General features: G+C 34.0%; 1 protein-coding gene across 1 annotated transcript in view; it reads right to left on the reverse strand.

The window, feature by feature from the left end:
- The window catches only part of ADGB (androglobin), a 72177-nt gene that overhangs the window by 32711 nt on the left and 11505 nt on the right, over window positions 1-27961 (reverse strand). The window contains exons 2-17 of the mRNA XM_042818441.1: window positions 27528-27663; window positions 25859-25951; window positions 23889-23960; window positions 23106-23294; window positions 22479-22618; window positions 20242-20328; window positions 18392-18579; window positions 17144-17272; window positions 15246-15340; window positions 13214-13391; window positions 12191-12281; window positions 10711-10855; window positions 7195-7225; window positions 3549-3717; window positions 2526-2589; window positions 1167-1269 (exon numbers count right to left, since the gene is read on the reverse strand). Coding sequence (XP_042674375.1) covers window positions 1167-1269; window positions 2526-2589; window positions 3549-3717; window positions 7195-7225; window positions 10711-10855; window positions 12191-12281; window positions 13214-13391; window positions 15246-15340; window positions 17144-17272; window positions 18392-18579; window positions 20242-20328; window positions 22479-22618; window positions 23106-23294; window positions 23889-23960; window positions 25859-25951; window positions 27528-27663 — 1910 coding nt within the window. The remainder of the gene's footprint in view (window positions 1-1166; window positions 1270-2525; window positions 2590-3548; window positions 3718-7194; window positions 7226-10710; window positions 10856-12190; window positions 12282-13213; window positions 13392-15245; window positions 15341-17143; window positions 17273-18391; window positions 18580-20241; window positions 20329-22478; window positions 22619-23105; window positions 23295-23888; window positions 23961-25858; window positions 25952-27527; window positions 27664-27961) is intronic.

Genomic DNA, 27961 nt, shown 5'->3' on the forward strand with positions numbered 1-27961 from the left:
CTATTTGGTTCTAGCTGCTTTACTCCTGAAGTAATACCTGACATTTGAATGCCTTTCTAACTTAATCTGATTGTCGTAACAACCAATAGCTTTATTGTGCGCTAATGTTTGTACTCCATTGATATAATCAAATGTATACTCAAACCATCTAAGTTTCTGGATCTTGAAATAATCTCTCTTTAAATATAATTAAGAGCTTACAGTACATTGGTTTAAAAATCAGTTCAAAAATCAACTCTAATCATATTGTAGACTTCAGTGCATTTTGATCAGTTCAGACGCAAAGATTTCAGGAACAGAAATTATGCAGATAAAAAAGATAAATAACACAAGGATATCCATAACAAAAAGATATTGATGAAAAACATGCAGCAAACCATAACAGTAAGGAGATCCTTTCAAGAATACATTCATCTTCCATATGCACTAACAATAACATGTTGCTTGGATTTCAAATACATTTCTAAGAATCTGTTTGCCTACTTAACGATAAGCTGCCAAACGCAACAGCACAGACATTAAAGTACACACTTGCAGTCTGGAAGGCCAACTGCATCCTGAGTTGCATTAAAAGAACCGTGCCCAGGAGGATGTGGGAGGTGATTGTCCTCCTCTGCTATGTCCTTATGAGGCCCCATCTGGAGTACTTTGTGCCTAGACCCCCAGCACACAAAAAGATGTAGAGCTGTTGAAGTGGTTTCAGAAAAGGACCATAAAGGTGACTAAAGGGCTGGAGCATCTCTCCTACGATGAAAGGTTGAGAAAGCTGAGCTTATGTGGGTTGAGGAGGAGAAGACTCTTGAGAGACCTCATTGCTGCCTTATAGCACTTGAAGGGAGCTTACCACAAGGAGAGGGACCAACTCTTTACATAATAGTGATAGCACAGGGGGGAGTGGTTTCAAATGTAAAAAGGGAGGTTTAGGTTAGATGCCAGGAAAATGTTATTTAATCAGTGGGTGGTAAGGCACTAGAACAGATTTCCCAGAGAGGTTGTAGATGCTCCATTCCTGGAACTGCTCAGGGTCAGGTTGGATAGGGCCCTGAGCAGCCTGATCTGGTGGGTGGCAGCAATGCCCACAACAGGGGGCTGGAATTTTTAAGGTCCTTTCCAACCAAAGCCACTCTATGATTCTATGAATATTCACTTTTCTGCATTGGCCTTACCTGCAGTGTCATCCCAGCATACTAGTGCAGAAAAACTAACCAGAATTTCAACAGGTGTCAGACTGTCCACAAGTAAATAATAGGAGACTGGATCATCAGTTGACTGTATAGAGGAAGAATAAGTTCATTTTTATTTTTTATTGAATGTTATCTGCTCACGCACTTTTCCATTCTCAACTTTAATACGGAATTCCTATGCAAATATAATAAATTATAAGATAACTCTGCTTATTCCTAGAAATTCTTCAAAGTCTGATGGTGAATGAGCTCCTTTGCTACTGATCTGTCTTAATTTGTGTTACATTTTCTCAGTCATATCAATATATTTTTGATGCTTCATCCTAGAATGCTATATATTGCTACTTCTTTCATAGGATAATATAAAAGTGTTCTTTTGTAACTTTGAAACAGAATTTTCCTGTTAGTTTATACAACTCAAACATATCAACTCAAAAAAAGAAAATGGTGTTACAGTAAAAGGTGATTAGGTACGTTTTAGCACAACAGCACACAGTGTCACGTAGACTTCAGGTTAATTATAGTTTGTGAAAATACATCATGAAATGTTTCAAAAAAATTCTTATTATGTGATCATAAATATAGAGAGGTATAAAATTGAAGGTATACTATAGTTATGAAGCATTAACTATGTAGTTAACCTTCTCAGTATAGAGTTTTACATTAAATTCATGCCTAGAGTTTGCACTTCAGAACTCTATAATTACACTTCAGTAAGAGTATGAAACTGGAGCTGGAACAGGATATTCAAGCATGTTGAATAACCCTCTGATAATAGAAACTAATGGCAGGTTTAAAGAAATACTGTAATTTTATGCAACTAAGGATATTTCTAATCCCCACAATAGAACCTCATGCATATCACCATAGGACTTAGCACGTACAGAGAAAGTATAAGGCTAAGCTAAACAGACTTCTGATATGGGTATTAGATGACAGGTGAAGATGAAGGAAGAGAATTGAAGAAGGGATTCTGAAGCTGAATCATCACTGAATTTAATTGCTGTTTTCACTGAAGATTTAAAAAAAAAAGATGGGGATGCAATTCAATGTAGTATATACTCTCACTACTAATGTTGATGAGTTGCATACTCCATACTTTTGAATTTATTCTGTAATGGCAATTTCTAACATATTTTGTTCTTGATTTGAACACAGAGAAACACTTCCAGGTATTTGCTAGGAAAATAATCTGTAATAATCCTAACACATTATTACGTTTTCAGTAATAGTAGTTCTACACAATGTACCAATTATGCTTAGGATATATGTATTATCTAATTACCCTAAGTTTTTACAAAGACAAAAAAAAAGTACACAAAAAATTCAATAGTTATATACCTTAAAATCTGTCTTCTGATAGTTATAAGCATATGTATGTGGGTTATGAAAAACATATAGGTTCCTAGGAAGACAAAATATATATATTATGTATTTCAGATAAATATCTGTTCCATTACATAAGTTTTTAATTAGTACATGCATTATAATCTTCCATAAGTCACTCAAAGCTATTTCTCACAAATGGTTCAGAATTATTAGTTTCATTAAAGGTCAATACAGTTCACTTACAACGAAATCAGCTGATAATAACTTATACTTTTGCTGCATTTCTACACTGCTGTATTGGAGGGCAGGCCATTGGTTTTTCTTATTAACCTATAAACTGTAAGTTGTAACAAGTTAGTATTTTTTAAGAATTTTCATGCTTAAAAGCTACTACAATAAGTTAATAATGAAGTGTCACTGTAAGGAAGAACTCTTTTGTAAAGTTTATTAATGCCTATTCTCAATTTTCCAGTGCTTTCTTACTTACAGAAACTTTTTTTTTAAGTCTACAAATCATATCTGAAATACATTAATATTAAATAAACTACATGATTTTTGAAATAATAGATTTTTTTTTTTTTTTTTTTTAACTTGGTGGGAGAATATTAAGTTTCTTTTTGGGAGCAAACGCAGAAGATTTAACAACCTTTATTGCTTTGTAATAGTGATGTTCAGACACAGAGTTTGATCAATCAGTGGCTAATGCATCTGACATAGGAGCACCTTAACTGCTATGTGCTTCAAGACCTGCCATCTTCCACCCACGTCACAGTGTGGCATATGCTTTGTGAAGTAGATGGTTATGCTCTCCAGTACTCTAGAGGGCACATGCAAGGCACCCTAGTGCTGCATCTACAGATTCACTGTCAATAGGAACAGGGTCTAAAGAGAAGCCTTGGAACTAACCTGAAAGGCAGGAAAACTATACAGAAAAGGTCTGTGAGATGATGCAGGTTTAATACAGTCACTTTTCATATTTTATCACTGTTACACTGTATATTGTATGGAATACAACACAAAATTTCTGTTCCTTACTGGAAACAAACACAGAAGTCCTCAACGCTAATCCAGGTTTCCTTGGAAACAGAAGTTTTTTCTGACTTGATTTCTTCCTTTAATTCATCCAGTGCGTTGCTGTTCATAACAGCATCAGCTGTTTCTGACATTTGTTTTGCATTAGAACTAAAATTCTCATGCAATTCCTCTGCAGACATAGGAAGACACACAGATTCAATACACGGGCAACAAATACATCAAAGTAAAATCATTCTTATATAAAAAACTATCCTAAAATCACCAGGGTTTTTCCATACATCTCAGAGTTTACAAATAATAAGTATAACGTTAACCTAAAAAGATCAAAAGATGACTAAAGCAATTCTGTATAGCGTTTTGTGGCTTCCATCTGAAACTGCTTAAGTATTCTGTCTCATTATACCATTACAAATGAAACTGTGCACTGGAATCTTTAATATGAGCATTAAAACATTGAATCTACTGCTTCTGTTCAGTGAAAAGCTAGTGTGGCATTGTAATTTTTATAACCCACAGAAAACATAAAGGCCTATCCTTGCTGCTGGAACTCAGAATCCCTGTGATGCTACTCACATTAGTCAGTCGAACTACTTGTTAATAGAATTTAATTTCAATAATGTTAATTAATTTTCCTGAGGGAAAAAATCAGAAATCTCACTATTGTCAGAATCATTCCAAAATACCTACACAGAATATCGTGTATATATGTTTTGTAATAAATCAATAACATTTTAAGTTGCAATGTAATTTCACAATCTCTGCCTTTACTCTATGAGATTCACATGAATCGTTAAGATGTTACTCAGTCTTCTCCATAAAGTTTTAAGCATAGCCCAGAGCAGCTGAGAATAGTAGAATATAACAGTTGAAACATTAGCAGCTGTTAACTCAGAATGCTAACAAAAAAGCTGAGTTAATACCCAAACACACCCATATGACAAATAAGAAAGTTAATTAGAAAAATGTATAATTTATTTTTGAGTATGTATTTTAATATTTCATGTTCATAGAAATGCAGTGATCTTCCTGATAATAATGAGCTTATTAGATGGAAGCGATTGTAATTATTTTGCAACTATTTGTCAAGAATTGAAAGGAATATAATGGAAGGAAATGTGCTATAGTCCCTTTTTTTTCCCTTACAGGAAAAGTGCCTGAAAGCTGTAATATGTAGGCTTCTCCTGAGATTTGTGTAATGTGGGTTTTGGGCCTCCAGTGAAATAACCAGTATTTCTCTTAGAAACCTGCCTGTTGTAGAGACTACGGAAAGGGGATCACCGGAGTATAACTATATCCCATAGTTCAGGAGCTATGTTAAACAGTGTTGCTCCTCTGCTCATTCTGAACACAGGGACTAGAGTGCTATCAACAGACATTGTTCAAGATCAGCTGAGTCAATAGATTTCTAAGCTTTCAAATAGAAGATATGCTTCACCTTATTTAAAAGTCAACAGATAAACCTTTCTGTTCTGTTTCATTTATATAGACTGGGACCAGAGGGAACATAACCTTCCAAGGGCAGCTAAAGGAAAGCAAAACCAAAATGGCTGAACTTTCCCCACTTTTCTTTGAAGAAACAGTGAGAATCTTGTGAGAATGTCATCAAAAAAATGCATTTTTTTTTCCATTCTTTTTACTATGTATACCAAAGATATATAATAATGCTGTTCAAAGCATTATTTCCTGGAATCATACAGAAACACAATTCCAAAAACTCTTCATATGACTTGTATGCAAGAAGGGGTACTTCCAAGTATGAAAAACTGCAAACACTAGGTGATATATTGAAGATACAATTTCTGGAATAAAACTGTAACTACATTTCAGCAAATCTAAAGAGCTGCTCTGTACAAATCAGTATTTTAAGGCTGACATACGGAAGATAATTTCAGCAACTAATTGCCTGTAATTATAATACAATTTACTCCTTGAAAAAAATGTAAATACTAAATACAGAGGGATATAAAATGGGGTAAGTGGATGATTAATTGAAAGGCAAAATAGCTTGCTCCAGGCAGAATGTCAGACCAATTTAGGATTTTTTGAGGAGGTAGGATTTTTTGATAAAAACACTAATTTTTAGATAATGAAATGCAATAGGTATAACTTAGCCAGATTTCAGGAAAGTTGCTGATTTGATATCATGCTGATATTTATTAGCAAAACTGAATATGATGAGATTTGGTATAAAAAGTGTAAGCAGTGTAATAAAGAGAGCAGTAATACTTACGCAAATGTAAATGCTTGCATTAGGAACACAGAAGAATTTTATTAAGAACTTGAGGCATATACATTGGAATTGATGAGTAAACTCAAGTTCTCTGCTCATTAATAAATTACAAACTGACATCAAACCATCCTTATCTCACAAGCTCAAAAAAGCATATTGGTTCTCAAAAAAATATCAGCATATACAGAGAAGTGCCACTGCATTAGTAGCAATTCATCAGGGCTCCTGTACTAACCAGGCTAACCAGGAATGTGGCAAAGGAATATAAACTGCAACATCAAAGACTGGTCAAAAAACAGCACCATCTAATTTTGCACTTAACACACACATTCCTACTACTTTCCTACAATGTATCTATTGACTGGGCATCCCTCAAAGACTGGGATGACCTTTGGAGTGAAAGAAAAGTTTGCTCAAATTATTAACATTATGTTGCATCAGGAAGTTGATAAAACTCCTCCTCTATGATCCATATGATCACTGATTCCAATGCAACAAAAGGATATGGAGACATTTGCAATGATACTAATATTATAAAAGTGGATCATTTTATTATTCTAGAACCAATCTGCACACTAATTTGCAATCTTTTCTACAAGGGGCATTTCATTACTAGGCTTTCAAGTAAACAGAACATATAGCTGTCTGGCTACCAAGATGCACCAATTTTAGAATCAAGAATGACAACAAATAGTTCAGCATTCCAGCATATGTATGGCAGGCTTTAAAGAGCCATCTATTGCCAACTATTATATTTCCATTGGGTTTTGGGCCAGAGCTAAAACAGGTACTGAGCTGTGAGTTAATAACTGAAGGATTACATTTCCAGCTCATTAACTTATAGAATTTTGATACAGTGAGATTTCCCTGTTTTGTTTCTATTTACTGAAAATGTAAAAATCCTACAAAGAAATAACAAGACATTCTAGCACTACAGTGGTTGAAATGATTAAATGCTTTTACAAGTACAATGTTAAAATAATGTTCTTTGCCTGTACTGAGCATATGTTTCTTGTTTATTTTCCATCTGCACACTCTTCAAACCCTAACAGACTAAAAACATAAAAATGCAACATTTATTAAAATTGAAGTTGCCCTTTCCTCTTTTACCTCAGAGAAAACAAAAACAGTTCACATTGTTCAGAAACAGAACTGTGTACAAAATCCAGTATATTTTATTGGAGAATAACATTCCAATGTGAAAAATGTCATTTTTTCAAAATATTCCTGGGAGTTAGGGAATTTTAAATACCAATATGAGGACTCCAATCTGCAGTTACACCCATTCTTTGAAGTGTTTACGACCAGAACCCATAAACGCATAAGACTGACTATATTCTTAAAATGAAGATTAACAGTGAAATCAAATAATATGAGAATGGCACAAATCTGAATATGAATTTCAAAAATATTTACCTCCAGTGCGTCTCTCTGTTTTATGCTGCTCCTATATGAGGGGGAAAAAAAAAGTGATTCTAATTTTGCATCATATTTTTTAAGAAAATATTTCCATTCTGCATTAGTCCTTTCTGAGCTATAAGAAACAAGCTAGCACATTATCTCTAAAGGAAAACGAAAATGAAAGCTAAGGGTATCCTTTCCCAGAAACATTCGTATGGGATAAAAATGATCAACATGCCTACTCCTCTATTATTAAAACCTTCATCTGACACTACTGTTCTTCAACAAGTTCTATTCCAAGAAGTAATTAATTGCATGTGGTTCTATTCTACTTTGTTTTCATTCTTGGAGAGTTTACAAAGGTCTCTTCTGACAAGAATCTCTTGTGCATCTACAAATGCCAATTGAAAGATCATACTTGATTGCTACAGTATTTTTGGTTTTGTATCAGCAGCATAAATAAAAAAATATATGCAATTTTTGATAGCTTGTTTACAAACAACTTTAATCTGGCCATTGCCTTTTCAAAGCTAGAGGAGCTGAATTAACACGACTGAAGATGAAATCCAGTTAGCCTGCCTTGAAAGTCCACTTTGCACTAAGCTATCAGTGGGTTAACTGGACTAACTTTACCTTTGCGAAGCAAAATAGTGAAGCCTAGAATGTCTGTTACAGATTTTGCAATCATCTTTTCCCTCCAGCTCTCCACTTAACAAACACTGTCACCTCCCCTCCACCCAAAATCCTCATCTATATTCATTTCTGTCTATGGCAGAAGTGCTAATGCAGAAGTTGACAGCACTGAGCATCTACATAAACGTGGTAATTTCCTGCTTAAAAATGAAAACAAAGTTATTGATGCTCAGTATAATACAACCTGAAATTCTACAAACTGGCAATCAGCTAGTTATTTGAGGATACCGAGGTTGTTCTTCCAGCATTTGCTATTTCTAATCAGATATGTATTTATATGCATATTGTTATTTTCAGCTTCAAAACTAGAGAAAGAAAACTCTCCAATAATAAATCTCCTAGACATACCCATAGTTTTTTTTAATTAAAACATTTCAGATGGGAAACAAAGATTATTCTGCAAGTTAAAAACTTCGTTTTCTTTTTTCATCAGTTCAAATGCAGTTCTACCTACATACCACAGCTATTAATGGCCTCAACATTTTTCAGATGGCATTTAAACTGAGGCAAAGGCAAGGTTCAAGAACAAGCTAACTAGCTGCTCATAACTTCTTACATTTCACCTCTGAATCAGACTGCCCTCAGACTAAATCATATTCAAGTCTTCTTACCACTCTTTTTTTTGATCACTATCTCTCTTTCATGTATTTTCTTACTCACCCTTGAATTTCCTTGTTTGCATGCCCTACTCTGACAGAGCAGCTTTCTACAATCAGAATGGCTCTTAACTCCAAGACCAGAGGAGAAAAGCAAGGTGATATTCTAAACTGTTTCTATGCCTCTAGCAAACAGATGTCTATTACTTCACAATTAACTAAATCTGTATTTGTTCAGCTATAGATACAGAAGTAACCCAACCAATAATTATAATACTACTTACAGAACCTTTTTGTCCTGCTGCTTTTGTAACGGTTTTTGTAATTTGCCATAATTAAAAACACTTCTTTTAAAAGAACATGAAATATGATTACATATATTGTTTGTAAATGAGCACAGAATGCAGAGTAGCCAAAAACATCTTACTGCAAAGAACTTTCCTTCACTACAGCACTGCCTTATTTTTAACTAATAAATACCCAATAAATAATATCTAAACACATGTACACTTTACACATACAATGGGCACAGAACAGTGCAAGAAGAAATGGGTTTCAGATCTGAAATATAAAAATTACATTATAATATATTCTGAAGAGGAAACATGTAAATAAGTACTCCAAAATTATATAGCAAAATATTTTCCTTTTACTTCAAATTTTACCAGAATTAATAATTGAGTTTTCTTTCTCTATGAAGATACCTAATACTGTCTTCAGCAGTATGCCTGTGGTCTTCAAACACATTATGCAACTCTATACATCAAGTTACTGTACCTCAAACAAATTTCAGAAGTATTACTGCATGCATATTTATTAGTTTGTCCAAGAAAGAGACTGCAGAAGTTTTAAAATAATTGAGTCATCTTTTCTACAAGATTGCAAAGGTCAGCATTTTGAGGCTGTTTTCCCTTCATGAAGCCCTTTGGATGGACATATTTTATAGAGTCTTTTAAAGAATTTTCTATACTGTAATCATATTGAACGTAAAAAGCACTACTTAGGACAGAAATAAAAGCAGACAGGAATAACTGCAGTAAACACAAGTTGGGAGCACATCTTTTCCAAAATATAGTTGTTTTTCTGGTTAGATGCAGATTTTTAATTGTACTGAAAGGCATTTTTATACATACTAGGCAGCTTTTCCCCTTCAGTTTTCTAAAAGTCAAAGGAAGAAATGCTATCAGATGCTCTTATGACCACTGTTTGCCACACTAAGTATGAAATTGATGAGATAATGGCACTGACAATCTGGATTTGTTTGTAGATGTTGAGTAAATGAAACCACATTCATCAAGCTTTGTTTGTTTGAATATTTAAATCTCTGTTTATCTTGCTGCAAATCAGTTTTCTGTGTAAAGTATTATACATGAAATAGTGTGTTATCCAGAAAATCTTTGTTTGAAAGCATCCTTTGTTCAAAACATAAGGTTTAAATACTACATCGAACCTTCTGTTGGAGGCTTATTTAAAAGCAGACTTTGGTAGTATATGTAAAGAACAAGGTACAAAGCAACTTAAAACAAAAATGACAACAACAAAAAATAGCCGTTACATCTGCCGAAAGTAATTCTAGTAACATCCCACTGATATTAGGTAAGATTCATATTGCCTGTCTTGGAAAACTACAGTGGAGACGAGTAACTACTAATCCTTAGCGACTGGCATTTTCCTCTGTGGAGGCACTTGGCAAGCAGTGCTGAGTGTGCTGCCTCTACCTAGTGAACTTTTGGAGGAATGTGGCTTTCAATGAAGAATCATGTAAGGATGTGATTTAAGGCATGTGTTTACAAAGTTTACATTTTTCAAGTTGCCACATACCATCCTTCACTGTAGCTGAAATAGCATAATTGAAATACGAGAGTCCATGAATCAAACACTTATAAAGACATGATTCTCACTAAGACTGTCCCATCAAATGTATTTTAAAGTGCAAAATAAAAATATTCTATTGTATTAGCATGTTACTTTTAGAATCTAAAGAATAAGTAATAAAAAATGACTTTTAAATGAAAAGTATTAGCAAAAGATCTCCCATGCATCAATAAAACTAGTAACTGGAACAGAGGGAATTTACTGAAATACGACGGGGTGGGTGAGGAAGCTTACAAAGGTGTCTTTTAAAACCTATATTTAAGAATCAAGTATTACCTATTTCTTCTTTCACTGTCTTTAGAAACATAAAACTAGGCCAAATAAAAATAAATAAGTAAATAAGAAAAAAAGAAAATTAAATGATTACCTGAGAATAATCTTCCACATTTGAGCGTCTCCCACTTTGATTCATTTCCATATTACTGTCATCTATATTTTCATTGCTTTCAGTGACAGAAGGGAGATGGGTCATCAAATGAAATCCTTTTTGGATGGTAGACTGTGTGAAGGAACTAAATAATAAAAGAAAGCTCAGATGCTTTAACCCATATATTTGCTTTCAAATCGCAGATTTCATAACTATTTTTTTTTTTTTAAACAGAATTCTATCAGAATAACTTGTATCTCCTTTATTTCAATAGCTTAATAAGGCAGTACAAAATGTATATATATATATATTCCTTATAGTTACTGGCTTAGTACCACACACATACATGTGTTTGTAAGATGTGAACTGTTGCCTTCTTCAATAATCTTCAACAAAACAAAATCCATGCCAGCTGATGAAAACCAGATGATAATACCAGAAATGAAAGCCCGTAGAAAGAAAAACAAATACAAAGATAGGGCAAAAAAGTTTGAAACATAAGGCCAACTCTGGCCATAATAAAACGAAATTCTGCCTCTGAGTTCAGTGGAGGCAGAAGTAAAAACTGAAACATAGAAACATAAAAGTACAAGTAATTCCATCCAAGTTAAGCAAATTAGGAAAGCAATATCAAAACAATGGTGCAAACATGCAATTAGATGTAATTGTGTTGGCAACAATGAAGAACAGAAAAAAATGTTGGTGTTATCTAACTCCTGTCTTAAGGATTGATATAATGAAACTTCAAGATCCTTAGTGATAACAGCGTTACAATTATCATCCCTTTGAGTGCTTCAAAAAAACGTTATTAGAATAAAAGCAAGAGAAGAAAAACAAGTTCAGTTCCAGTTATGTATAAAAGTCCTTCATCGTATCTAGGTGGCTATGTTACTTGAACAAAATGCCAATTGCTGCTACATATTTTTTGTTACTACCTTTAATTAAATCACAAGAGACTAAATTAGAGGATTGCCATGGAAACTTAGACTGTCTAATAAATCATCCTCAAGTAAATGGTGTAAATTGATTATAAAGGAACTCTTTAAATATGGAAAATAAATAAAATATGCTAACATACAAATCTTACATCATCTTAATTTTTACTCTCTCCTTCCTTCAATAACGCCTTCATGCGTATTGCTTAAAATATTTACGTGTCTTTATTCCTACAAACAAAAAATTTACTGTATTTTAACCAGCAAAAAGCATCTGAATCAGCAAAAGAATATTCCCAGAGTATTTCATAATAATCCAAAGTCATTTCTGCAATGGTCATATGTTGCTCTTCAAAAAAATATCTAACTGATGTATTATCAACCCAACCAATCACTATGACCGAAATGCAGACTATGACAGAACCTGTCAAATATGCAGTTTCTTCAGAGTACCTACAGCTGTATTTAACAAAAATTGCACATCTATTTTTACAGCAAAAATTACTAACAGTGTAATGTTGCTGATAAAACTGTTGAATACTTACATATCTTTGGGTATTTTGATAGGACTGAATTTATGATTTAAAAAAAGGCTAGCAATCTCAACATATTGTTCAGGTTTCTCTAACACTGGTTCTGGAAAAAAAACCAAAACAACTTGTTAAATATATATTCACACGAAATATTTAATACTTGACACATGATTTCCATAGGTGATTACTCACCCCTAAATAATTTTATTAGGACTTTAGGAAGTAATATCCAAGCACCATGGCATGGTCTTGAATAGAACCATAGAATAATAGAAAGGCTTGTGTTGGGCCCATCCAGCCTGGCCTTGAACACCTGCAGGGATGGGGCATCCACAACCTTTCTGGGCAGCCTGTTCCAGCACCTCACCATATAGAAGAATATGTCATATAGACATAGAATGTCTATAGAACAGAATGACCAGGGTGGTTTTAGCTGGTGTATCACAGGAAAATAATGCGCTTAACGCTCTGACCCTCAGCTTGCAATGTATTAGAAGTGTGTTCAGCCTACCTGTAATGTATAAAAGTAGCTCGGAACTAAAGCAGGACATTCTGCCTTTGTTGATTTCCTGCTTCTTATGCCAGTCTATTTTGTTAGCATGCCTGTAAAGCCTTCATATTCAAGCTAGCTCATACTATGTACTTAATTCCATTGTGCAGAACAGATAAGCCCCACAATAGATTTAGCCTTAAAACTATTAACAGTTGCAGAAGGACTACTTTCATACTTCAAATGTACAAAAGGTATTCACAAGCTTTCATGGCTCTGCGTTGGAGTTTCTGCATTGCTCTGATAACATTCCCTCTTCATTTTCTCCAGTACCAAAGACTAATTTCTTGGAGACAGATTAGACACTTCTCAAAGCATTTAAGAAATAAGGTGAAGTATTATAAAAATAGCAAAAAATAAAAATAAAAAAAGAGAGAAAAAGCAATCCCTAACACAGTTCTTTATAAGTTATGCTAACGTAACTATGTCCTTGAGAATGTTTATAATGACGAACATGTATTTTAAAATTGATTTAATAGACAAACCTTGAGGTTCAGATTTTGCAACAGTTGTTTTTTTCTGACGGAAAAGCTTCCAGGGAGCAACTGGTAATGCTGGTTGCTTTGCGGCTTCCAGGGAGCAGGATCTAGTTCTAGTAACCAAGATGGGATGGCTGTATGCTTGTGAAAGCCCATACTGTCTCAGCTTCTCTGAAGAATCAGTCTACAAAACATGGAAGTAAAACCTGATTGGCAATAGCTCTCCTTTCTCATCATCTCTCATGAACAAACAGAATGCACAGAGAAATATCCAGTGGTTTGGGTAACAAATGAAATGAAAAAATGGCTTGCCTGACAGAATTATCCAAAAGCAATTAGGATTGATATTCAGCACAAAAGGTATAATTGATTACTTAGAAGTGTTTACATATAGTTTACTTTTTGTGAAAGATTCACCTCATCTTTAAACTTCTCTGTACAATTGTATTCCTTTAGGTGCTACAGAAAGCACAAGAGGAGATAAGCATAAGTAAGAAAAGTACACTGACAACATTTTGCTTTAAATAAACATGTCACAGGTAGTTTTTCTTTTCTGAAACAAGTCCTTACTTCATGCTGAATTTATAAAGAAGCAGAATTCTAAAAGTGACAGGTCTTTTAGATAATTTGTGATGTCTTCATAATGTAATATCAATTTGAACAAATATGCCATTAAAGTCAAGTGTTTTATCTCCGGGTTAATTTACAAAATGCATTGAAGGCACTAAGGCTGAGCTTTCTAACTGAAGCCCCTAGCAAAGAACTTAAGAGCAGTTATAGATGTGGACATTGAGTGGTGCTCTTCCCATTAAAATAACAATGCTTCAGTATGCAAGTTTTTTTTTTTTTTTTTTTTTTTTTTTTCCCCTCTGCAAAAAGTTCTGTTTCAAGTTTTATGTAGCTTTTCTTTGTTTTCAAAAAATACACCTTATTTCAATTGCTAAATAAATCAGTAATTTCCTGATTGCTCCTTCTCATTACCACGTGTTCCTCAGGTGGCACAATTACAAGCGACGCAGAGCAGACTGTGGTTGTGATTGTCAGAGATATTTAAAAGGAGAGGATCAAATAAAATTACATTAAACGCTCTAAGGTACTCAGGCAACATATTTCTGCATTTATAGAGGTATATTATGAGTGTGGTGACTAGCTACACACACATCCAAACAACTTAAAAATGAAAGCAAAAACATCTGAAATTAAAAAGGATTTGAAAGAAGACCAGATAGATGCTGTAAAGTAAAACTTGTCAGTTGCTGAGTAGAAGACACAGTTGAATGAAACAAACTATTGAGGACATATAAACTAGAAAGCTCAGCCAAAGAGGAAAAAGCAAAACGTTTGGAGTGAAATTCTGGTACAATTACAGACAATAACAACATTTCTGCAACAATTCCTTCCGTTTTCTAAACTGTAATTTCCATTGTTGAAGCACTTCTCAGCCCCACAAAGAAAGCCTGAAAATGGGCTTTATTAAAGGAGGACCATAGTAAATCCACTACATTTCTATATCTACTCTTACCTTCCATCTTCCTATCAGTCTTTACTGAAATACTGTTTTAGACATATAGATTCCTCTACCTCATCCTATTTGGTCTGCCATCATGAAATACTCTTTTCCAGAAATCTCTGTACCCTAAAGAACTGCAGCCAAGTCTGAGAGCAAAGGCCTCAGATGGCAGGAAATACATAACCCCCATGTTACTGTCCCCCATTTGCTTTTTTGATTACTAATACCCTTTCCATTCAGAAGCATCTCATCATGATGCATTTTTTCATTCCATGCCTTGTTGTCCAGAGACTTCAGCTCTTAAGATGTACGTGGAGTATAACTGAAAAATAAGCAGGGTCATGGCAGGAAAATGCATGACCAGAATCTAAGAGGATGTAAGTAAAAAAACTGAGTCGATAATCACTACCCGGTGTCTGTTTGACTACATTAATTATTATCATTATTTTTTACAGTGCAACTGTCACTAAATTAAACATTCTGATAATAAACATATAACGCTTATTTTCCCCAAGGGTACAGGATTACCATCTGAACTAAGGAAAAAATCTTCTCTTCAGACAAATGTAATGGTATACAAACAGCATAGACTGCCATTTCTGGATGGGTTGGCACAGAAGAACCTACGGAGAAAACAAAATGTCTCAGAACAAGTTCAATCATAAATAAACATTGTGATCCATCCGTTATTCAGCTTTCTCTGCCTTGTTTTCATTATTCTTCTTTCTGACAGTTATTTCATTCAAAACGAGATTATTGTAAAAATAACAGAATGGTTTCGGAAGAGAAGCCATGGATGGAAAAAAACCCAACAGCATCATTTTAATCAAACAGCTCTTACATATTTTACAGTTTTTATAAAAATGAATAACAAAAACTACAACTTCAAAATACAACAGGTCAGAAGTTGCTCTTGTACATATTCTTTTATTTCTCTTCAAAATTCAAAAATACTGGATGCTAGCATGAAGTGCACTGATTGGCTAAAGGCCTCTCAAAAGTGACAAAAAAGACTGATTTCACCAACAAAAGGATCGAAAAACTGAGCTCTAACACTTCCTACTGACAAATTTAAAGAATGAGGTAACATTCTGGAGAAACAGTGGTCAAAAGCTGGAGTTACTGCCCTTAATCTGCCAAGGAGACAGGAAAATTAGGTAATTATAGCTGGTGCTTCAGGAATTGAGGGGGTCCCCCATACAGTTTGTTACCCCTACACATCTCTTGTACTAGGCAACCATACAATCTTCTCACATCTATAACTGAAAGAAGCCATTGTTACCTCAGAATGATAAAGAGTAACTAAGACTGGCTGATAGCCAGTACAAAAACGCTGAAGAAAAATGTTAGAAGTCTAAAACCTATAGCATTATAAATATGGATGTGCACTTCCACCTGAAGGTCATCTCATAAAGTATATCAATTTATCCACGTCTTTCCTCAGTCAACTAAGGAAGCATGCAAAGACAGCATTTTAGTGTAGGCACTGTGACACCTGGCATAAGGTTTTGTCTTCAGTTCCACTTCAAATGTTGGACAACTATTTCCTAATTTTATGTATGCCTATTGAATGTCAAACTGGAAGTTGCTTTAGGAATAAGTTCCTTTATGTATGTGAAATGGAATAAGACAATGCTGTTTGCATACAAAGAAAAAAAAAACGGAAATGAGAAGAATGGAAAAGGAGAGTTGGCATGTGGCTGGAAAGTACAATTTATCAGACTTTTAAAAAGCCATTTATTTAGAAGATATCAACATCTTTTTCTCAAAGCTGTAACACATCAGCATATTAAATACTTCTTCGGGAATTCCACTTCTTGATAAAATATATGTTGATAGTATGTCAGAATGCGCAAAGCAAGACTTTACTTAATTTTTAGAGTACTGTGAATGTAACAATATTGAAAAAAAAAAATTGTAATCAAAACATAATTCTCTAAGGAATTTATTTTTTATTTACTTTTCTTTAAGAAGTAAGTTACACAGTAATTTCAAATGAATATTTCTGGCCACCCAGCCATTCAGCAAAGAACATTCCTAGTTGCTGAAGGAACATTTCCCAGTTATGATCTACTGACTAAAGTAGAGACTGAAAACAAATTATTACAGAATAAACTTTGCATTTTTTAGTAAAAAGACAGTTTTCCACTAGAAAAAAATCTTGGTCTTACAAGACTTGCCTGGAACTTCTGATTGTTCTGTTTAGATTTGCTTTACTTTTCAGCATCAAATACATATTTCTGCAATATTTTCATGTCATAAGTTATATTCATATGTTAAAAGGACTTCAGATTTTATCACAGCTAGTGAAGGTTGCATCAACAATTTTAAAAGAAGTATATTTAATCTTCCCCCAGTTAAGTTAGAAAACAAACAGAAAACAAAGTCTCTTTAACATTTATATTTTTAGCTTTGATAGCACTTACTCTCTGCTAAAGATTGAGGAGAACACTGCACTTCTGTTGATGGTTCTGAAGCATGAAGCACTGACTTGTTTTTTTCCTTTTCTCCATCTCTACTTTTCTTCTTCCCGGTTTCCTTCTGCTCTGCTTTTTCTGTGAAACAGAATGAAGATGAAATAGATTTTCAGAGGATTCTGCCAGGAATGTTTCTAACATGACATGGAAGAAGCAAGAGGCAAAACCTTGGACTATAGGAAAAAAACCCCCTCAGATTACAGGAAAATATATCTCTAATTTTAGAAATTTGAAAAGTTTAACAGAGCATCCAAACACAGTTTGCAGCCACAAAGATGGACATTACAGAGCTTTACTTAACGTAGCATTTCCCTGATCCTTAGCTATTTCAATTACTGAGACAATTTCTAAATCTTAGGCAGCACTAAATTTACAAAGTTTTCTGTGAACATACTACCCAGCCCATTGAATGAATGACAGTGCTGTTCTCAGCAATTGCATCTTGCTGCATGTCCATTCCTAACTCTGAAATATCTTCTACACTAATGGGTGACCTGCAAAATAATAACAAGAGTTCCTGAGTAGAGATCTCAGCCAGGTCTCTTTAAAATATTCCTAAAACCTTTGACATAGTATTTGGGATTCAAAGCTAGCTAGGAAGGTAGTTTTTTCAATGGGAAGAAATAGAAATTCCAGAGTACGATTTGTATTTTTCACTAATATTAAAGTGAAATTGCATCCATGCCTAACTTAAAAGTCAAAAGCAGAAGATCAGAAAACTCAGCCTCAAGCATAAATGCTACAGGTACAAATACATTTCTAAGCATCAGTATTTTCATTTAGCATTTCTTGAAGAAAATACCTAGTAGCATAACAGAAAAGTTACCATAAATAAAAATGTAGACAAACATTAGTATGTGGATGTCAGTACACTCTACATGCAATCACTCTTTCTGACACCCATCATGAGATATATATTTTCTGGATGGCCTGAACAGCTGTCTTTGGGGAGACTAACCTCTTCAATTATAATCTCTCTGCAAGGAACACTGTATTCCTTCTGTGAAACACCGCTTCTAGTGAGGTCCATAGTTAAAACACAGCTGCTTTGAATTCACAGCATTGCAAAACATTTGGCAAAACAACAAACCAACAGACTTTCAGGTGGCATAATAAAGATATATAAACTTGAAGACAGGTTATGTTAACTTCATTTACGCTCAGCCTGCAAAGATAACACTACCTACAACTACAGACCTTTGTCAGATTTCTCTGCTTTCTCAGGTTTATCTGGCTGTTTGTTCACAGATGAAATTTCATTTTTCAACACTGAGACTTTGGCCTCCTTAGGTTTTGTATTTGCCTGAGAAGTAGTCTCATCTGTCCACTTAAATTCTGGCACAATCATTTTCAGAAGGTCCCAGACTTTATCCAAGTATCCAAGCCTTAAAATAAAAATAAACATATATATATCACTGTTAATGATATTTGGAATAAGAATGTCTGATCTTCATTTAGACAAAACTATAATACATCTGGCAGTCCAACTCTTGGAAAAATTACCGAGTGATTTTAGTAAATAAAACACATTTGCCTGATTTTGTGTGGCAGCCAAGAGGGAAAAAAAAAAGTAGAACAACAATGACAAAATGATCAACAAAACACCCAACACTTTGTTAACAGACAAATCCATAAGGAAAGAGATGGTGTTTGCAGAACCAAGTAAATTAGGCATCTTTTCCTCGAGCTTTCTAGCATATAAAAGTTGTGGCAGGAAAATTTGAAGAGCATTTTGCAAGTACACTGCATAATTATCTGATTCTGGCTCAGTACATTAAAAATGTCTTCTTGAAGGTACTTCCAGAAAACATTTTCCTAACTGTCTCAACACAGGCTGTTCTACACCTCTTCCACTGTTTCCACCATCTACAACAAGGTTTTGACAGGACATTGCAGTTTCTGCTGCATCAGTTCACCACGGAAACATAATGATTCCAGAAATAATCTAAAACTGAAGAAATGATAAATAAGTTTAATGGAAGCTAACAGAAGGAAACTTTCTTTTTACAAGTAAACAACTGGTTGTACAACAGGCTAGACCCATTTTTATATCACTACTGCAAAAATTCTATGGTCTTCACATTTTCTTATTGCATAATTTAATGTTTGCTTTACATGTCAGATTCATGAATGCTGTTTTTATTGTTTCTATTTTAAAAATTAACTACATAAAGAAGCAAAATCAAGGTTGTCAGATTTTTAAGTCCATGGAATACAGACACACTACCAGGTAAAAACCTAAATACATAAAAAAATCTAAGCTGCAAGCATAGCCCACGAGTGCTAAAATAACAGATGAGATTGAGCATGACTGAACTTAATTTTGAAATATTGTCATAAATAAACAATTTTACCTAAACATAAATAAACCAACATTATTATTTCTATATACTCATTAGAGTGTATCTGTCAAACAGCAAAATTAAAGAAAAAGAGCATAAAAAAAAGTCTAGATGGTTAGAGCAGGCATCCCCAGTTATTCATTCGATAAAAATATAATGATATCAAGCTGTAAAAAAATCAGAATGCCATTATGTTAATGGCCTTAAAACTTCAGAAACAAGAAAAAAAGAAATATTGTTATAAGTTGGAAATACTATTTTCGGAAATAAAAGTGTAGCAAGTATTCCAATTTAAAATAAAAGAAATCGCATCAGATGGATTACTTTCAAATTCAAATTCAAGTAGTATACTCTTAATGGTACATTAATATATAAAGCTATCAGTATTACTGGCACATATTTTATATCTTTTTTGATCTTGTATACAGATATCTCTCACCCTGTTTTCACCACAGGGTTCGTTATTAATCCAAAATAAATTCATTTAAGAAAGAAAAATAATCATAAATAAGTTTACAAGCAACTGAATTACATGCAAATAAAAACACAACAAAACTGCACTGCTTGAAGGCAAGTTCTAGAATTAAAACCTTACAGTCCCCAAAACTGACACTGAAGGACTTCTAAGACTCAGCTTAATTTTCATTATCCTTAATAGAACTATATAATTAACAAATATATGAATTGTTTAATATAAAAACTTACTGGAGAGGAATAACTTCTGGTATCCACCCAGTCAGTGCATGTAGAACTGTAAATTCCTCCAGCTCTCTTTTCTCATTTTCACGTAAACTGTAAGACAAAAACAGACGTTACATAGACCTATATTATAATCAATTCATAGTAAACTCTTAGCGTACACTGAAAGATCATACATAATCAGAAAAGGGAACTGCTTAAAATCAAATAGTTAATGGCAATTTTCCAACCCACAGGTGACTGGCCTACAGGTTCTGTAGGCTTTGCTCCTTTGCCTTTGCATTAAGACTGTTCTATTAGTGCTCCCTCCTGTACAATGGCATCATTTCAACATAGTTAGCAAGTACATCTATACCAACACACAGAAAAGTCTCTTTTTGCAGTGTTGGAGAACTGGGTCTGAAATCCCATCATACCCACAGGGGATAAAAGTCTAACACTTCCTTTCCCCGAGCAACTGCTCTGACTGCCAGATTTCCATACAACATTTGGATGCATTTCCAGTAGAACACATATAACTCTCAAATGGATCTATGCACAGAGTGGAGTACAAGAGGCTGGAAAGCAGCCCCGTGGAAAGGGATCTGGGGGTTCTGGCTGAAGGCAAGTTGAACATGAGCAAGCAGTGAGCCCTGGCAGCCAAAAGGGCCAACTGTACCCTGGGGTGGGTGAGGCCCAGTGCTGCCACTGAGAGAGGAAAGGAGTTGTCCTCTCTGCTCCGCGCTGTGTGGCCTCACCTCAAGCAGAGTGTGGGTTCATGTGCCACAATGTGAAAAGGACATAAAGCTTTTAGAGAGCATCCAAAGAAGGGCTATGAAGTTTTGCACTTTAAAGGCCTTTTTCCTATCAGGCCAAGCATCCTTTTTTTTTTTTTTTTTTTTTTTTTAAATAAATGCTAGCAAAACATTCTGCAAGCATCTTTTATATTACTGTACAATACATTTTTATCTATAATGCTTACTATTGTTAAAATCAAAGCTCTTAGGCATTCCACAGTTTGATTAGTTCATTTTGTCTTTTAAAGTGTATGTAACAACAATATATAAAAAAAAGTTCTTAAACAAAGGAAATATCCAGTAAATAACCTAGAATGTACACTAAATGATTAAACTTCCATGAGACTTAGTTCAATAAATCTAAAACATTAGGTATAATAAGGTGCAAGACCTGACCTTCAGAATACGCTGCTAATAAAAGTCCAAAAATAAAATATTGTAACATATACAAGTGCTTCATGTTGAAAAACACCACTCCATTGCTTTCCCTCTTTATTCTATTCAAAATTATTAATTTTTGAAAGGGCAATTTTTAAGCTAAAACAAAGTATAATTTTTAGAATTTTAAATTACCCTGAAGTACTTCTAAACAACTTCATTTGTCCAAAGTATATTTTTCCTCTCCTACAGCAATGAGCTTGAGTGCCTCCTTCTTTTTCTCCCTCTTCTGCTTATGTATTTTGTTTCAACTGTGAATGCATTCTCCTTCGAAAGTGAGCTGGAAAGTCAGAATGCCCATCAGGATGCACTGCTGCTCCTCTCGAACTGCGTGAAGGAGACTTTCCTTCCTTCCTTTGAAAACAAGATACCTTTTTGCCTACCCCAGAGGGACAAATATTCTGTCTCCATAGTCCTTCAACTTTTTCATCTCACCAAACAGGACAACCATCAAGGACATTGCAGATTACCATCTTCAGTCCTCTTGGATCAGATTCCATTATGTCATTTCTTGTAATTCTAGAGCAACTAGTAACTGGTTGTATCAAAAGTGTTTTTTTTTTGTTTTGTTTTTTTTTGTTGTTTTTTTTTTTTTTTTTTACAAATAAGCAATATATTAACTGCCCATATTACATCACAAGAACTACTTCATTAAAACATCTTGAATATTTCCATTTGACAGAAAAAAATCCACATATTAAGAGGTCTGTGAATAATAGCAAAGAACTAAAGCAGATAAGGAGATAACTCCAGTTTTGTTGCTCTTTTTTTGTCTGTTTTGTGGTGTGTTTTTTTTTAGTTTTCTGTGCATAAGTACACAAACACACATTTTAAAATTAAAAAAAGTACCTTCTGTTCACACAGAGAGCCTTGCTTTACTGATCTACTTTTTCAACTTTCGGAAATGTATTTCTCATTATAAAACTTTCAGTGAAATATATTCCCCACATGTACTAATTTTTTTCCAAATTCCATAAAATTTCACAGAAAAAAAAAAAAAGCAACCTGAGATAGTTGACTAAAACATACCTAGTATTTGCCAGCTTAATTATAGCTTTAGACAGCAGCATTGGCCAAAGTTCAGTTTGACATGTTGTAGCTGGCAGTAACAAATTACCCTCTTCACTAAAAGGCATAGTGTCATCCACAGTGATCTTTCTCCAGCAGCCCTATGGTGGAGGGGAAAAAAGGAAGAAAAAACACTAAACTTGTACTCCAGAAACAGAACATGTATGTAAGAGAATTCTGTTTTCCCACAAATTGAATTCTACTGTAATTTGATCTATATTATGGATTTTCATATAATATCACAGAAGTAATGAAAGAGTCTCATACCATTTTATTACTACTCAGACTTTTTGCAATCTGTTTTACCGAGCTTAGTCTAATTGTAGCTATTCTAATTGCATCTATTCTACACGATTTGCAAAAAAAATAATTTTTCCTTACCAGTTAACCACTGGTTCTATCAAGTACTAAGTTGTAAAAAAATAAATAAATAACTGTTTAATGAATTTTCATTAACATGCACCAAAAATTAATTGAAACTTCTCCTCCTGCAAAAGTCTTTTCAACAATTATACATTTTTCTCCTAATGTATAAATGTATGCTGCTAAATGCATAAAATTTATACATGGCTGAAGGTAAGTACTTACCATCCAATACAATTTCACTACGTATTTTCCATAGCTATTGTACAAAGGCATGTGTCCCTTAGCAGTTTTAGTGGAGGGATAAATATGTTCCCATGGCCTCCAAAACAGTGCGGATGTTCCAATAGATAAGACCTTTTCATTAGATATTTTCCAGAGAGCACAAATCTCACTTACAATCCATCGCATCAGCTGAAAGCAAATAGAAATACATCAACAAAAAAAAATTCTGCTTATATTTTCTAATTAAATTAATTTACATTAACATGATGAGCAAATAAAAATGACTCCTGTTTTAAATGAAGAAATGACACAAAACCATAAGCAATGGCTTACTGAAAAAAAAAAATAAAAATCAGATAAATTTTTCTGAAAATCTTGTTTAACGAAGAATTTTATTACAGTGAGTACAGGCACACTACAAATAATGCTGCTTGTCACTTGCCAAAGAACAATGGGAAGATGTGTTTTCAAACGGTAACAATTTTTAAAATTTCAAATTTCAGTTTTAATTAATTTAATTAATTTTAGATCCTGTTTTATTTCTTTTTAAGATACAGATCTACTAAATATGCTATAGCTTCAAAAGTATTACCAGCCTGGTAATATAGTGGTTTATATGGAAAAAATAAGAATACCTTTTTACAAGAACAAACTTGTACTAAATTGGTGATTCTGATTGACCACAAAGATTAAAAAGAGATGAGAATTAATAAAGATAGACAAACAAAGAAATAAACAAGCAACACACAAATAAAAACTAAATATTTCTGTATTTCCACCTACCTCACTACAAAATAAATGTTCATTTGCTGAAAAAAGGTCACATGAGATCTCATTTTTGACCACCACAGGAGTCTATGAGAAAGTAGATTAATTAAAATTAGTCTATAGCTAAATTATCAGAAAAAAATTGAACAGTAATGACATTAAAAAAATCAGATATTTTGCAAGCTTTTATTAGCCTTTTACAAACTAAAGGCTACTGGCTTAGAAATCTTTTAGCTGTCTTGATGTTTCTTAAAAGTGTCTTTAAATGCAGACGTTCAGAATTAAAACTAATAATTGATCTTATCAGATTTAGAAGTAGAACACAAAAGCATATAAATAGAGATTTCATCAGATTAGTCACAATATTAGCAGTTCTGCACTTAAATATCAATGATAACACTGTTTCATACTCCAAGATTTCCCTGAGCCTCCAATGTGATGCAAAAGTTCATTTAGATTGTTTCCTTGTTTTCTTAATTTCCTGTCAAATGCTGAAAGTTTGTCTACATTTCATACTGTAAAGGGCAAAACAGTAGAGAGTAGAAATCAAATCATTTCTTTCAGAGCAGCCCATCCATAAGTACTCAAACTTTTATTTGTATTACACAATTTTGATTACTAATACTCATGTATGCAGTCGATTTCCTTCTTGCAAGCATTTTAGAAATACTATATTAGGGTTGTATTTTACTGAACTAAGTATCCCTGTGCCTCTCATCACTTATTGGTGATCACTGCTTGATTCTATGTTTATCACACTAAATAGCACTTAATAGCCTTCCATCACTTCAGATTCAAATTAATTTTTAATAACTTACAATACTCCTCATCACTATCACTATTTGATCCAAAACACATTGAACTATAACAACCACCTAAGTTTAATCAGCTCTTAAAGCCAACGTCTTCTTCACAGTGGTCTAAATATAGTTTTGAATTTATTTTTAATATAGAGACATGTTTCCATGGCTTTCTGTGCTCCTGCCCTTATCTTTTAGATCCCTCTACTCAGTTTGTGTGTGTTGGCAGCACTTCTCATCCAATCTTCCAGTCTTGTCAATTACCTCCCTGATTTCTTCCATTCCTCCATTAAAAATGAATCTTGGAGCTGCTTAGTGTCTAGTTAATAAGAAATAAAACTGACAAGCTGATAAAAGGAAAAATGACAACATTAAAAATGTTTAAGGATGATCACAGTGCTTAAAAACTTTGTTTAACTTGAAGAAAAAAATGCTTTAAACCTAAAAATCAACAACTGCACTGGAGAATGCTCCAACCTTTGAAATTGGAGGCTGCTTGTTTTCTTTGCAATTCATTTAAAAATGAAAATGAAGAAAAGCTTTGCACAATTTTAAAATATTCTGTTTACCTTCCAAACAAGTACTGTCAAAGATGTAGACACATTCTGAATGCATACAGTTGAAATGCAATATTTAAGGTGGGAGAGTGAGAAGTACTATGTTAACACTAAGTTAATCCATGATTTCAGGAAAAGATATTTTACTGCTCAAGATGTCTTAGCTGGAACAAAGAAAGCTTGTTTTGCCATAACACTGATGTTTAAAAGTGAGAAAACAGGAACACAAAACAAGATGACATCTCTCTCATCAGGTGCTTTTTAAAAGAACATCGAGGAAAAAAGCAGAGCAGAGATGGAAGGGTACAATACCATGTTGTTTTGTACCAGGAAGTGCTGGTGCACTCAGACACTGTAAATTATCATTTAAAACATTATGTATTACAGCCAACACTATAAAGAAAGGGATTAAACTTCACATCCCTTCAGATGCTGTGAACCCTAGGATGCGCATGCATGTTAACCACTGTGCAGATTAACAGCTCCTGGATGCACAACAGACACACGGTCAGGACCACTACACATGATCATGTGGATACAAATACCTCCATCTTTTGAAGTAATTTCCTCTGCTCTTGTGATGCAGCTGGGTAGACTTTGTTTCCATTATGATTTGATTATTTCTTACCTCGTTTGCTGAAAACTCTTGTGGTCGTTTCCACGAATGTACTTTTAAGGATGCTGGCAATTCTATTTTTCCTTCAGGATCGTCAAAGACAAGCTATGTAAAAAACACACACACAAAACAAAAACAAAGAAAAAGTAACTTAAAAGAAAATTAATTAGCCTATGGCGTTTTCCACAAGATGTAAGTAATTTTTTGTTCACATGATATCTATAACAGGACTAAAACAATGTAAAGTCCAAACTGACAATTCAGCACAAAAACTGCTTATTCTGTTCAGAGAAATCAGTGTGGTATGCACTGTCAAACTGCTCTACACTGAATGTTTCCACTCTTTCCCACCACTGAGAACCCCCTCCCTCCCCACCTGAAATGTTTAAATGTTTTATTCAAGACGCCAATCTGTCATGTCATCCTAAGTATTTTTTCTAAGTCACTATTTATAAAGTTTTTAAAGTTGAAATCTGAAAGTAAATTTCTGAAGCAATCATTTATACATGAAGCAATTGAAATTGCCATAGAAATGAGAAGAGCTACAACTATACACCCATGAGTTAATTTACGAAGTAAACATTGAAGAGAAGGCATCATATACTTTTCAGATTTCCATTTCCAAAGTGATACTTACTCTCCGCATAACCAGAAAGCATCAGGATACCTGTTTACCTAAGAGCACAATGTAGGACGAGCACGTGCCTCTGACATTGATCATATTGCCTGAGAAACTGATCAGCTACACAGTTACTGCATTCTATTTGTGCCAAGAATGTTAAATAGATTTAGATTTACTATACGTTCCTGTGTGCTTCATAGGCCAAATCATGTCTTTTACAGGCCAACTAAGAGAAAGAGTTTCTAAGGTGGAAAAACAATGCTTTGAGTACTTACTGATCAAAGGAAGGCAATTGAAAATACATCTCACAGTCATGAAAAAAAAACAACAAACAGGCAACCAAAACCTAAACTAAAAAGTCTCCCAAACTATTTTTCCACATTTATATCTCATTTGCTTCACTGTGTAAGTTCCTTCAACATACCAATCCGCAACACAAACTCTATAAAGTATATGAAGGAAGTAACCACACTTTCAAGCCCAACTGATGATCAGACAAGATTCAAAAGACATTCTAGAACTGGAAGGGCTGAGGATTTTCTGTGTCTGCTAAATGTTTTACTTTATGCAATATAACAGCAGATCCTCTACACTCCAGAACTGCAAACAGTTTAGTACGTCCACAAACTGAGGCGTGCAATAGGAAAGACCTCAACCTGCAGTTTTTCCACATAAAAACACTGCTAAGATAGGTGCATTCAAGCTTTTGAATCCAAAGAGCCTGCACAGAAAAGACTGTGCATGTTACAAAAGTTTGCCTTCTTCCCACATCCTCAGCTTCAATTGTGCTATGAAATAGATTTGGGGGGTTATAAGTTTTTAAACCATTAATGTGATACTAGTATTAACATTTCCTTTAAGATGCAGCAAATGAACAGTGCACAACATATTTATTTATTCATTTATTTTGTTATGAAACTTCTTAAAGTTATAGAAATGTTGAAAATATTACCTGCAAAAAATAATTTTAATAGATTATTTCTCATAACTTTAAGTACAAAAACTGACAAGGTACAAAAAACAAAACAAAACAAAAAACACACAGGTCACACAACTTACAGAGATAGGACTTTTCCCAGCCTTTTCTTTCTCTTTTCCAACTTTTCCAGAATCCCATTTTTCTGCACTGATGTCAGCTTCATTCCATTCTGGCCAAATGGGAAATCTTGAAGCACCTACGTGGTAGATTGGTACACTGGAAAACAACCAGATGCATGAACAAAATTCTGCTGTGCAAAGATTGTTAACAAACAAAGCATTCAGTTTTTTACTATAATGAAATAATAAAAATGTAGCGTTAGTAATTGCAGTAACTTTTTGTCACTAAGATAAGCAAGATTATAAAATTGCCTGATTTTAGAGGTTGTGAACCAACTAAAATATTTCAAATGAGGAATCCTGCCTTAAGTTAATGGGACAGATGAAGCACAAAATGAGAATCCTGCTGACTGATTTCCTCCTTCTTTCCTGCTGCTTCAATCCACAATTCTCCT

The sequence above is a fragment of the Centrocercus urophasianus genome, unplaced genomic scaffold (assembly GCF_019232065.1).
Source record: "Centrocercus urophasianus isolate 14NV4802_14NV808 unplaced genomic scaffold, USGS_Curo_1.0 seq_10, whole genome shotgun sequence".
Taxonomy (NCBI): domain Eukaryota; kingdom Metazoa; phylum Chordata; class Aves; order Galliformes; family Phasianidae; genus Centrocercus; species Centrocercus urophasianus.